General features: G+C 49.3%; 1 protein-coding gene across 3 annotated transcripts in view; it reads left to right on the forward strand.

Moving 5' to 3' along the window:
- The first annotated feature begins 3,622 nt into the window (after positions 1–3,622).
- LOC133484360 (phospholipid-transporting ATPase ABCA1-like) overlaps positions 3,623–13,329 on the forward strand; it is a 35,393-nt gene continuing 25,686 nt past the window's right edge. For 2 of the 3 annotated variants that reach the window (XR_009790383.1, XM_061786786.1), the window contains exons 1-5: positions 3,623–3,810; positions 4,787–4,922; positions 5,970–6,063; positions 11,195–11,336; positions 12,433–12,551. Coding sequence is in view for 2 of the 3 variants with exons in the window: in XM_061786786.1 (XP_061642770.1) it covers positions 4,857–4,922; positions 5,970–6,063; positions 11,195–11,336; positions 12,433–12,551 (421 nt within the window). In the remaining variant the exon portion in view is untranslated. The remainder of the gene's footprint in view (positions 3,811–4,786; positions 4,923–5,969; positions 6,064–11,194; positions 11,337–12,432; positions 12,552–13,329) is intronic. The other variant, XM_061786784.1, reaches the window with a different exon arrangement.

Below are 13,329 nucleotides of genomic sequence, written 5' to 3' on the forward strand. Positions count from 1 at the left end.
CACCATGTTTGATTTGAACTCTGGGCTCCACTATCCAACCTGAGTTTGCAGATCTCAGAGCCCTACCGACTTTCTATTCCATCCGTATTTCTTGAACGGTTAGTGATTTACAGAGCAGTAGTGCCAACGTTCCAATCTATTCTACAGCTGATTGGGAGAATTGGAGTAATATGCTGCGATGTCTTTGTTGTGTTCTGAATCTTTTGGGGGAGTCCAGTCTATCGGTGATAAAAGCATGGATGGGGTTCACTCCGGATCTGGATAGGTTCTGCAACTGCTCGTAGGCTGTTTGGGTGATTGATTTGATACGGCTGCTGCAAGTCAGATCTCGAGTCCGATTTAAAAAAAAAAAGTCACTCTCTTGAAAAACCACAGACCAAGGTTTTTCAAGAGAGTGACTCCAGGTATTTACGAGCAGCAATCCTCTCTGCTTTGCTGCCAAAAACAATGACTTCAGTTTTGGTGCTTTCATTCAAGGAAACAGATTCCAGTTATTTATTTATTCTGCAAAGGGAGACAGCACTTCTATTGAACTGCTTGACCTTGTGCGTCATCTGCACAGCTATGATAGTCAACAATAGAATCGGTTGACCCTTGAGGGTCCCCATATGTCATTGTCATTCGGTCCGATTTAAAACCTCCAGTGGTCCTACTTTCCTCCAAGTAGGACCTGAGCAATTTACCGAGTTTCACCGAGACCGTTTCACCGAGTCCTACCAAAGTTTCCAAACTGAATTTCTTGTCATGTTAAGTTCACAATGAATCTAGATTGCGAACTGCTCCAATTGATGTACTTGACACAGTCGAGTGCTGTTATGTTGCCTTTTTGAACGAATTTGAGGGCTTGTACAATTGGCGGTGCTTCCGCTAAGTCGTGTAAGTTCACGTACCAAATGTAGCCACCCGTCCCCACTAGGTCGTAGCCATGTTTTCATGAAGTTGTCACGTGTTGAGGGGATCGGTGCCGTCTTCTCCTTGGTCTCAAGCTGCCGTGGTGATGAAGCGCTGTCATATTAGTCTCTGTTACTTAGCTTTTCTAATCCATCTTATCTTTATCCATCCATCCATTTTCTGAGCCGCTTCTCCTCCATTGGGTCGCGGGCGTGCCGTAGCCTATCCCAGCTATCATCGGGCAGGAGGCGGGGTACACCCTGGACTGGTTGCCAGCCAATGGCAGGGCACATACAAACAACCAACCGTTCGCACTCACATTCGCACCTACGGGCAATTTATAGTTTTTCGATTAACCTAGCATGCATGTTTTTGGGATGTGGGAGGAAAGCGGAGTGCTCGGAGAAAACCCACCCAGGCACGGGGAGAACATGCAAACTCCACACAGGCGGAGCCGGGGATTGAACCCGGGTCCTCAGAACTGTGAGGCTCGACGCTCTAACCAGTCGACCGCCGTGCCGCCTCTTATCTTTATACTTTGTCAAATGTTACACATAGTTTGTCTAATTGTACTTTGAGCAGTTGGAGAATCAATATAGTCATTGTGTGGTTTAGATATTGTTTGTGTTTTGTGCAGTTATGTTTGTCTATCCCGGAAATGCGTTTCCTTTCTGCTGTTGCTCTTATTCTGAAGGAGACAGCTGCTCAACTATGCGTGACCGGAAGTACAGCGAGCGAGATGGATCTTACAAAATAAGTCACCAACATCGGAATTGTGTGTTTGTGTGTTTATTTGTTGACAAATGTTTTATTCTTAAAAGTGAAACAAAACTTGTATGGGCGACGAGGAGGGCCAAAGAAAGTCTCGACAGCGACAGGAGAGGGCGCCAATTTCCAAAATGGAGCAGAAGAGATCTTTTAACCTCTCTCTCTCTCCATCCATCTTCCATTTTCTGAGCAGCTTCTCCTCACGCGGGTCGCGGGCGTGCTGGAGCCTATCCCAGCTGTCATCGGGCAGGAGGCGGGGTTACACCCTGAACCGGTCGCCAGCCAATGGCAGGGCACATACAAACAAACAACCATTCGCACTCCCATTCACACCTACGGGCAATTGAGAGTCTCCAATGAACGCATGTTTTTGGGATGTGGGAGGAAAGCGGAGTGCCCGGAGAAAAGCCACGCAGGCACGGGGGAGAACATGCAAACTCCACACGGGCGGGGCCGGGGACCGAACCCGGGTCCTCAGAACTGTGAGGCAGTCGTCCACCGTGCCGCTCTGTCTCTCTCTCTCTCTCTCACTCTCTCTCTCTATATATATACACACACACAGTATTTTTTTTTGGGGGGGGGGGGGGGGGCAGCACGGTGGAGGACTGTTTAGCACATCTACCTCACAGTTCTGACGACCCGAGTTCAAATCCGCCTCCTTGTTTGCATGTTCTCCCCGTGCCTGCGTGGGTTTTCTCCGGGCACCGCGGTTTCCTCCCACATTCCCAAAACATGCAAGGTAGGTCAATTGAAGACTCTCAATTGCCCGTAGGTGTGGATGTGAGTGCGAATGTTCGTTTGTTTATTTGTGCCCTGCGATTGGCTGGCGACCAGTTCAGGGTGTATCCCGCCTTTGGCTTGAAGCCAGCTGGGATAGGCTCCAGTACGCCGCCCTCAACATTATTGCCTCATGTTTTCCCTCTGGGGCCAGGCCTGGAGGAGGTGCGTGATGGCAAGCCTCCATCCATGGGACCTGAAGGCAGCACGGGTTCCCATTCCCTCACCACCTGTGCACCAAACAACAGCTCAGAGTACCCACCCTTTTTGGAGTCCTTAAAGGGGGTGTTGGAGAGCGCTCCCACTGGGGATTCCCTCATTCTGCTGGGGGACTTTAATGACAGTGAGACCTGGAAGGCTGTGATTGGGAAGAATCTGAGCGGTGTTCTGTAATTGAATTTCTGTGCTCGTCACGGACGGTCCATAACGAGCACCATGTTCAGATGTAAGGGTGTCCGCACATGCACTTGGCACCAGGACACCCAAGGCGGCAGTTGGACGATCGACTTTGTGGTTGGGCGATGAGAGCGGGGCGCAGCTGTCAACCGATCGCCACCTGGTGGTGAGTTGGCTCCGACGGTGGGGGAAGGGGACCACTCCGGTTTCCTCCCACATCCCAGAAACATGCACGGTAGGTTCATTGGCAACTCTCAATTGCCCGTAGGTGCGAATGTGAGTGCGAATGGTTGTTTGTTTGTATGTGCCCTGCGATTGGCTGGCGACCGGTTCAGGGTGTACCCCGCCTCCTGCCCGATGACGGCTGGGATGGGCTCCGGCGCGCCCGCGGCCCGCGTGAGGAGAAGCGGCTCAGGAAATGGAAGATGGATGGATGGATGGAAGCAATTGAATACTATTTACCTTCAAATACAATTTGCCTCAAATAGTCACTTTAGATTGGTTTGAAAGAGAATAAGAAGTCTTTGTGGCTTTCTTGGGAAACGACGCATTCGAATCGAACAGTCTACAGCCACACACAAAACAAAACAGTTGGGCAAAAATCCGCGTCCAAAATGGCAAAAACCGGGCAAAGCCACCGTATTGAAGCGCACGCCTATGCGGGAAATCAAGACGCTTGTAACAACATGGCGCTCGTAAACCATGTGACGTCGATTCAACCAATGACGGAGCAGTGCACCGAGTTCACGGTATCTCCTCGTCTTTGTATCTATCCGGCTTTGAGGGGCGCATTGGCTTTTATTTTGAAGATCCTGGCGGAAGCAGCGCGTGACTTTACTACTGTTCATTGACGCCGGTACTTCAGCGGCCGAAGAACACAAACTACACTGACGAACTTGCAAGAAGAAGAAGAAGGAGAAGAAGAAGGAGAAGAAGAAGCAGCAGGAGAAGGAGAAGAAGAAGGAGAAGGAAGAGGTGGTAAGTTCACGTTTTATGACGTCTTTTCGTCAGCGACCCCTCGAAGTCCTCAGGTGGGGTTTTTCTCCAACAAGTCACCTCAAGTTTGTTGTAGAAAAGTTCGCCAGAGCCCCAAATGACAACGAAATGGGAGAAAAGCAAGTTTGATGGAGTTGATCGACAAGGCCATACAATCAATCGATCGATCGATCGGTCGATCGATCAGATGCTCATCATTTCTTTTTGATTGCTCACTTAGTAATTTCCAAGTTGATTCGTGAAAACTTTGAACAAAAACAAAATGCTCCACTGACTTGTGTGAATGGTTGCCAACCTCCTGATTGATGAGATTGCGTTTGACTTCCAAAGAGGTTTATGAGTTGGACTGATTGATCATCAAGCAAGGTGAGTCACGGCTCCTTCACCGCGGGGTTCGGCTCCAGACCACCCCCGCAAAAGACGAAATCCGCGAAGTAGCGACCACTCCAGACTCTGATTAAGCTTCCCTTACACTCCGACTAAACTCTTAGAAACACTTTCTATACGACCTTTTCAACTCTTAAACATACAGTAATGCAGAGTAATAGTGTACACGCTGTACATTTTATTTCTAGGAACGTTTTATTTCCAAACATGCATACATACAATTCAACCCAAAGTGCTTTTGGTGTGTGTGTGTGTGTGTGTCCCGCGGCCGTGTTTGCGAGCAGGCCAAAAGTTTGCCGAGGATCCGGAGATGCTCCCGCCCCTCCCGACGTGGAGGGCGGGCAACGTTGCCCCTTTCGTCCCCGTTTATTCTCGTTCCGGCTTCTGGCCTGAAGGACAGAATATTAGGAACACTCGTCAGGTCAACACTGGTTATTGATTAGCGATCACTGGGAGATAATCAGGTGTTCCTAATAAAGCGAGCAGCCCGGGAGATGATAGCGTGCGTGGAAGCGGTGTGATCAGCACCTTCGCTATCTGACGCCGTGTTTGTTGACCTTTCCCCTTTGAGACGTGCGTCGGAGTCGCCGAGGGTCGTCGTTCCCGCCCGTGCCGCGCCTGCGCCGGGCGCTCGCGCCGCCATGTCCCAGCGGACGCAGCTGAGTCTGCTGCTGTGGAAGAACTTCACGTACAGACGGAGGCAGAAGGTGAGAGGTCGTTGTCTCACCTGTTCACATACTGTATGCGTCATTTAGGGCTGCAGCTAAACACTTTCATCATCAATCAATCTGATTATTATGATTTATTTATTTTTTCAAGTAAGAATATTTTTCTTTTGCCATCCCTTCATTCAAAAACAGGACATAGTTTCAAAGTGATTCGGATTCAGTTTCTGGTTTGGGCCATGACATCCATCAGAAAATCGTCAAAAATGTTGATGATTGTTCTCCAAAGTAAAAGCAGACGTCTTATTTTGAAGAAAAAAAAACAATCGGTCTCCTGCGATTGGCCGTCAGGAGGAGAACCCGTACGCAAACGGACGGATGGAAAATCGGAGGACCACCGAAATCGGAGAATTTTTACTGTCGAGAGACTGACATTTTGACAAATTAACATGAAATAAGGTCTCGAAACGATGAATCGATTGTCAAAATAGTTGAATCGACTAATTTGATAATCGATGATTTGTCGCCCCTCCGCTTTACAGCTCAACTGCATTCCAGCTTCTCGAAACTAATTTTGTGTGCCTCTCTGTGGCTCCTCCAGTCTCTCACGGCACTCTGTGACATTTGACTCCCTGAAGTTGGGAATATTGGGCTTCGAACGGTGGGAAGAGAGGGGCGTGGCACTGAGCTTATAGTGTCATCTGCAGGTCGCGACAGATACTGGAGGAGTCACAGAAAGGCACACAAGGTTTTGAGCTTTTCATCTGTAGTGAATTTTCTCGTTCACCTTCCAAGTTGAAGCTTTCCACGGTTGGACGCTGAAAAGTTGATCCAAGGTCAAATGGCGTTGACCTGTAGAGGTCAAAGGACCTTTTAGCTGAATTTGGAAATTTCACCCAAAAGATGAAAAGTGGAAACTATTTGGGAGTCGTTGAAAAGGTTTACTCGACAAAGTCACGGAATAAGATCCACGACGAGTTAGCTTTTCTTCGTCATGCATGCCATCGATGAGTTCACAACACGCACACACATTGTTTTGTGTTGTTGACTCGTTTTGTGTCGCGTCGACTCGTGTTGTGCTGTGTGTAGCTGCAGCTGCTGGTGGAGATCGTGTGGCCGCTGTTCATCTTCGTCATCCTCATCGCCGTGCGCCTCAGCTACCCGCCGTACGAGCAGCACCAATGTGAGTCCGCTCGCTTCGCCTTCCTTTTTTCTCGACCGCTCGCCGGCCGATTTCGACACGCTCGTGTCGGCGTCTTGTTCCGCATGCGCTTTCGCGTCGACGTCCGTTCACGTCGCGTCTGGCGGCCCCTTTGAACTTTGAACTTTGAAAGGGTCGGCACAAAGCGGCTCCCCGCCCGTCGACTGAAACGACGAACGGACGGACTTTGACGCTCATGTCAACACGTCAGCTCGCGTGTGTGCGCGCGCACGTGTCCTGCCCTAAAGACGATTGGCCTGCTATCAGCGAGCGGAGCGCCTGACCGATGAACAATTGATAAGCTCGACCTCCTCATACTCAATTATCTTTTTCTTTTCTTTTTTTATGGACGTGATACTTGGATGACTTCATTGTGGGCACGCCGCCAAGAGGATGCTGGGAGTTAGTCCTATTAAAAAAAAATAATAATAATTTTTGGGGGGGTTGAATTTGTCGAAAAGAGACGACGACGACGAGGATCCGCCGTTTGGGCCAAGTTGTGGCGATCCTGTCGCGATCCGTACTGGCCCCGCCCCTATTTCCAGACTATTGGCGGCGGGTAGCGACTGGGCTGGACTGCAGATTGTGAAAATCGGTTGAAATTGAAATTTCTTTCTTTATTTATGAATGAATCTATTTTCCGTACCGCTTATCCTCACAAGGGTCGCGGACGTGCTGGAGCCTATCGCAATTATCTTCGGGCAAGAGGCGGGGTACACCCTGAACTGTTCGCCAGCCAATCGCAAGGCACATAGAAACAAACAACCATTCGCACTCACCCCTCCTGGAAGCCGTCACCTTATCGTGGTGGAGGGGTTTGTGTGTCCCAATGATCCTAGGAGCTAAGTTGTCTGGGACTTGACGCCCCAGGGTCACGCATGGCAAACGGGTCCGAGGTGAGGGACCAGACAAAGCATGGCTAAAAGACCCCTATGATGAAAAATATGAATGGATCTAGGTTTCCATTGCCCGGACGTGGGTCACCGGGGCCCCCCTCTGGAGCCAGGCCTGAAGGTGGGGCTCGAAAGGGAGCGCCTGGTGGCCAGGCCTGCACCCATGGGGCCGGGGTGTTTTTAGGGTAACGTGGGTCCCCTTTCCCGTGGGCTCACCGCCTGTGGGGGGGCCATAGGGGTGCAGTGCGAGCTGGGCGGTGGCCGAAGGCAGGGACCTTGGCGATCCGATCCGTGGCTACAGAAGCTGGGTGTAGGGACGTGGAATGTCACCTCTCTGGCAGGGAAGGAGCCTGAGCTGGTGTGTGAGAAGTTCCAACTAGATATAGTCGGACTCGCCTCCACACACAGCTTGGGCTCTGGTGCCAGTCCTCTCGAGAGGGGTTGGACTCTCTTCCACTCTGGAGTTGCCCACGCTGAGAGGCGCCGAGCAGGTGTGGGTGTACTTATTGCCCCCCGGCTCGGCGCCTCTACGTTGGGGTTCACCCCGGTGGACGAGAGGGTAGCCTCCCTCCGCCTTCGGGTGGGGCGACGGGTCCTGACTGTTGTTTGTGCCGATGCACCAAACAGCAGTTCAGAGTACCCACCATTCTTGGAGTCCTTGGAGGGGGTGCTGAAGAGCGCTCCCGCTGGGGACTCCATCGTTCTGCTGGGGGACTACAATGCTCACGTGGGCAACGACAGTGAGACCTGGAAGGGCGTGTTTGGGAGGAACGGACCCCCTGATCAGAACCAGAGTGGTCTTCTGTTATTTGACTTCTGTGCTCATCACGGATTGTCCATAACGAACACCATGTTCAAGCATAAGGGTGTCCACATGTGTACTTGGCACCAGGACACCCTAGGTCGCAGTTCGATGATCGACTTTGTGGTCGTGTCATCGGACTTGCGGCCGCATGTCTTGGACACTCGGGTGAAGAGAGGGGCGGAGCTGTCAGCTGATCACCACTTGGTGGTGAGTCGGCTCCGATGGTGGGGAAAGATGCCGGTCCGACCTGGCAGGCCCAAACGTATTGTGAAGGTCTGTTGGGAATGTCTGGCAGAATCCCCTGTCAGAAGGAGTTTCAACTCCCATCTCCGACAGAACTTTGCTCATGTTCCGGGGGAGGCGGGGGATATTGAGTCCGAGTGGACCATGTTCCGCGCCTCCATTGCTGAGGCGGCCGACCGGAGCTGTGGCCATAAGGTAGTCTGTGCCTGTCATGGCGGCAATCCCCGCACCAGTTGGTGGACACAAACGGCGAGGGATGCCGTCAAGCTGAAGGAAGAGTCCTATTGGGCCTTTTTGGATTGTGGGACTCCTGAGGCAGCTGACGGGTACCGGCTGGCCAAGCGGAATGTAGCTTTGGTGGTCGCTGAAGCAATAACTCTGGTATGGGAGGAGTTCGGTGAGGTCATGGAGAAAGCCTTCCGGACGGCTTCGAGGAAATTCCTGTCCACCATCCGGCGTCTTCAGGAGAGGGAAGCACCATCAACACTGTGTACAGTGGGGATGGGGCGCTGCTGACCTCGACTGGGGACGTTGTGAGTCGGTGGGGAGAATACTTCGAAGACCTCCTCAATTTCACCGACACGCCTTCCCATGAGGGAGCAGAGTCTGGGGTCTCTGAGGCGGGGTCTCCTATCTCTGGGGTTGAGGTCACCGAGGTGATTAAAAAGATCCTCGGTGTCAAGGCCCCGGAGGTGGATGAGATTCGCTCGGATTTCCTAAAAGCTCTGGATGTTGTGGGGGTGTCCTGGTTGACACGCCTCTGCAACATCACGTGGACATCGGGGACAGTGCCTCTGGATCGGCAGACTGGGGTGATTGTCCCCCTTGGCCCAATGCTTAAGATCATCGCCTGCCACCGTGGGGGACCTAGGTTCAAGACCCCGACTGGACCATCTGCCATCATCCCCCGGACTCACAGCAGTGGTGTCCTTGAGCAAGACAATGATACCCCGAAATGCTCCCCCCCGGCAGGGTCCTTGAGGGTGCATAGGAGTTTGCCCAGCCAGTCTACATGTGTTTTGTGGACTTGGAGAAGGCGTTCGACCGTGTCCCTCGTGGAGTCCTGTAGGGGGTGCTTCGGGAGTACGGGGTACCGAACCCCCTGATACGGGCTGTTCGGTCCCTGTACGACCGGAGTCAGAGTTTGGTCCGCATATCCGGCAGTAAGTCGGACTCGTTTCCGGTGAGGGTTGGACTCCGCCAAGACTGCCCTTTTTTTTACCGATTCTGTTTGACTTTTATGAACAGAATCTCTAGGCGCAGCCGAGGCGTAGAGGGGGTCCGGTTTGGTGGCCTCAGTATTGCATCTCTGCTTTTTGCAGACGATGTGGTTCCGATGGCTTCATCGAGCCGTGATCTCCGACTCTCACTGGAGCGGTTCGCAGCAGAGGGTGAAGCGGCTGGTATGAGAATCAGCGCCTCCAAATCTGAGACCGTGGTCCTCAGTCGGCAGTGAATGTGTTTTAAGTGGATAAACTCTTATTTGGGTTAAAAAGCAAACCGAGTTACTGCATTCACAATCATTCATTGGTAGTTGGGAACTAACTAGGTCTGCTATAGCAGAATCTATTTCTAGTGACTGAGGAACAGGTCAATGGTTCTCAACACAGGCAATGCCTGTTTTTGCCAACCGCGTGTGCGTGCGTGCACGCGCGCGCGCGCTGTTGTAGTCGTCTGAGGAATGTCTGCACAGTGATTCAGCGACTTGGGACTTTTGTAACTTGTCGTGACTTGTTGCCGCCAAGTCAGGCCGCACTCGAAATCTTCGACTTCACAAGACGTGCTTTCGCGACGTGCGCATTATGCATCGCATACATTTGATGTCATGCATCATGTAATTCGTGTTGGGGAGTAACTAATTACATGTAACAACAGGTCATTTGATTGAATTACAAAATGCACGTCATCGTAATTCATGACATTACTGGGAGAAAATGTGTCATTGAGTTGCTTTTGGAAATTTGAGTTACATTTGAAAAATCGCCACAACAGATTGGCTCTCTCAGCTCACGTCAAAAGGTGCACATGTGCAGTGCAGTCCTAGTTACACGGAAAAGAACATTTGCCACGATCATTTTGGACTTGTTTTATGGAACATTCACTTATCTGGTTGTCTTATCTAGCCATATTGTCTAAATTGTGCATTTGTCATGAGGTCAACATGGTATCTTGTTTTCCCCATCCTGTACCCACATATAATGCTTTTTTAATGATGTATTTAGATGTTTTGTTATGAGTTTATTATTTGTGTAAAGAAGAAATTCAAATAATGATCTGTAGTTTGAATCCACTTTTTTTGTCATGCTGATGCATTCATTCAAACTTAGGAAAGGTCATCAAAATGTAATCACTTGCTTTGAGAAAGTCATTGAAATAGAGTGTTCCTGTTCCATTTTCAACAGGGTAACTTTTAATTGCAACCAATTACATTTCCAAAGTCATCTTCCCAACACTGCATGTAATGTCATGATAAACGGAGCGCACTTATATAACGCTTTCTCTACACCATACGGTGCCCAAAGTGCTTTACAGAGGCTAACTTTCACGCACCAAAAGGCAGCTGCTGCCATCCAAGCACTGCCAGGCCCACTGTGAGCAATTTAGGGTTCAGTGTCTTGCCCAAGGACACTTTGGACGACCCGCTCTCCTAACTGATAGCGATAACTGATAATGAGTATCACAAATAAAAAAAATACCGCGAGCACATCATATTTTCATGTTTGTTGAGGCGCACCCTCAGTTTCACATACCGTAAAAAATAAATGGGAAAAAAACACACAGGCACATACAACATACCTAGAAATAATACCTCAAATACCACCAATACCAAATGCAGAGGAGGTTTTATTCCAGTTGGTATTTTTGTTGTTGTTTTGAATGGGAAGGGCATTCAGTTTTGAATATTAGGGCCTTGAAGATGAGGATTTGAGTAGTAGCCTCGCTTTTGGGGCTCGTCCAGTGAAAAACAACTTCAATCAGATGTGTTGGATGAATGAATGAAGATGGAGGACAAGGAGTTTAGTCAGCACCGTCGGCTTGTTGTTTGTTATCTAATCAGACTTCATAAAAGGTTTCCGTTGTCTTCCGATTGCGCCGTCGTGCATCCGGGGTCAGGGGTCAAGGCCGAGCGACGTGCGGCCGCGCCCGTTGACTTCCTGTTTCCCGTCCGCAGGTCACTTCCCCAACAAGGCCATGCCCTCGGCGGGCACGTTGCCGTGGATACAGGGCATCCTGTGCAACGCCAACAACCCGTGCTTCCGCAGCCCCACACCGGGCGAGTCGCCGGGCGTCGTCGGGAACTTCAACGACTCCATGTGAGACCTGCTTCGCTTTGCTTCACTTCACTTCACTTCATTCCGTTCAGTTTGACTTTCAAATTTGGACTTCCAGTTTGAGTTTAAGGTTTCAAGCCTGGGTTAGGGTTTCAAACCAGCGTTAAGTTTTCCAAATAGGGTTTCAAGACTGGGTCAGGGTTTCAAATTAGGATTTCAAGACAGGTTTGGGATTCCAATTCAGGTTTCAAGCCTCTGTTAAGGGTTTTAAGATTAGATTAGGGTTTCCAATTTGGGCTTAAAGCCATGGTTAAGATTTTAAATTAGGGTTTCAAACCAGGGTTAGGTATTCCAATTAGTGTTCACTCCGGGGTTCGAGTATTTAAGAAATGTAGGGCTTTCAAGCCAGGGTTATGCTTTCAAATTAGGGTTTGGGTTTCCACTTCAGGTTTCAAACCCGGGTTTCAGTTTTAAACATGATTTCAAATTTGTGTGTGAGATCTTAAGCCTTGGTTAGGTTTTTAGATTAGCATTTCAATACCAGTTTTAAACATTGATTTGGGTTTAAATTAGGGTTTCCAATTTTGGTTTAAAGCCATGGTTAGGATTTCAAGCCTGGGTTAGGGTTTGCGATTAGGGTTTTGAAAACAAGGTTAGGGTTTCAAAGCCAGGGTTATGGTTTTAAATGTTGGTTAGGGTTTCCAATTAGTGTTCTTAATTTGGGTGTAAAGCTATATTTAAGATTTCAAGCCTGGGTTGGGGTTTCCAGTTAGGGTTTCAAACCAGGGTTAGGTTTTCAAATAAATCTATGGGCTTTGAAGGTAGGGTTTCAAGACAGGTTTGCGTTTGCAGTTGGGGTTTCAAAATAAGTTAGAGTTTTAAACAGGGGTTAGGATTTCGAATTAGGGTTTAAAGTCATGGGTAGGGTTTCAAGCTAAGTTTAGGTTTTCAAGTCAGGGTTGAATGGAATTGAATTGAATAGCTAACGCAGCAATCGACAAGAGAAAACTCCTTCAGCTGGAGGTGAAAGCGTCGGAGTTGTCGGCAGCACCGCCTACTGGTGAAAAGGAGCAGACGGGGAATGTCGTAGCAGTGTTGTTGTCTGCGACAGTGGACTGAAGATGGTTTGTGTGTGCAGAATCTCTCGTCTGTTTTCCGACGCCAAGAAGATTCTTCTGTACAGTCAGGATGACAAAAACTTGGACGGCTTTAAGGAGCTCGCCCGTGCCCTCAGAAAGCTCCAGAGCAGCAGAACAGGTACCGACCGAAACAAAACCGTCACGTCATTATTACGACCCGGTCGGCCTAAAAGCACGACATGTTCATTCGAACCTCGTCAAGTCAAAGTTGGTGGCCGGCCGTCCTGAACGTAGTTTTCTTACCGTCCTATATTGTTGCCACACACATCAACGCAACACCATCCCCAAATCATGTTCGATGGTTCATTTAATACGCTACAAAAATGGCTAATTGATTACGCTGTGAGTGATTAAATGGTAGAATACGGTGCTAGCCCGCCGGCCTTCGCAGCTAGCCACACGACTACAAACCAGCAACAAACCAGGCTTGCTCCAATGCCAGGGAACACGCTAGCTAGCTAGCGCTATGACATCACGTCCTCCCTTTCGCCGGAAGGTGTGTGGAATGGTGCGCGCTTTTAAAAGTATTATTATTTTTTTTTTAGAATAATTACATCATAGATTTAGGTAAATGGCATAAGATAAAGAAGCTATGCATATTGATACTATAACAGGAAGTTTTGACATGGAGGGTTTAGTTCTCCTTTAACAGTAAATGCAGCTGTTCTCCGATTTCTGTCGTCCTCCATCAAAGCAGACCGATTATCTTTGTTTTTGTTTTTTCAAATAAGACATTTGCAGACTGTTGCTTTGACTTTGGAACCCACTGATCAACATTTTTGCAGATTTTCTACGTAGATGTTGCGGACCAAGCCGGGAACTGAATCATCATCCGTTTATATTGGTGCATTTTCTACTCTGTCAATTTTTGGGAATAAAGGGATTGAAATTCAAAG

This window comes from Phyllopteryx taeniolatus, chromosome 10 (assembly GCF_024500385.1).
Source record: "Phyllopteryx taeniolatus isolate TA_2022b chromosome 10, UOR_Ptae_1.2, whole genome shotgun sequence".
NCBI lineage: Eukaryota > Metazoa > Chordata > Actinopteri > Syngnathiformes > Syngnathidae > Phyllopteryx > Phyllopteryx taeniolatus.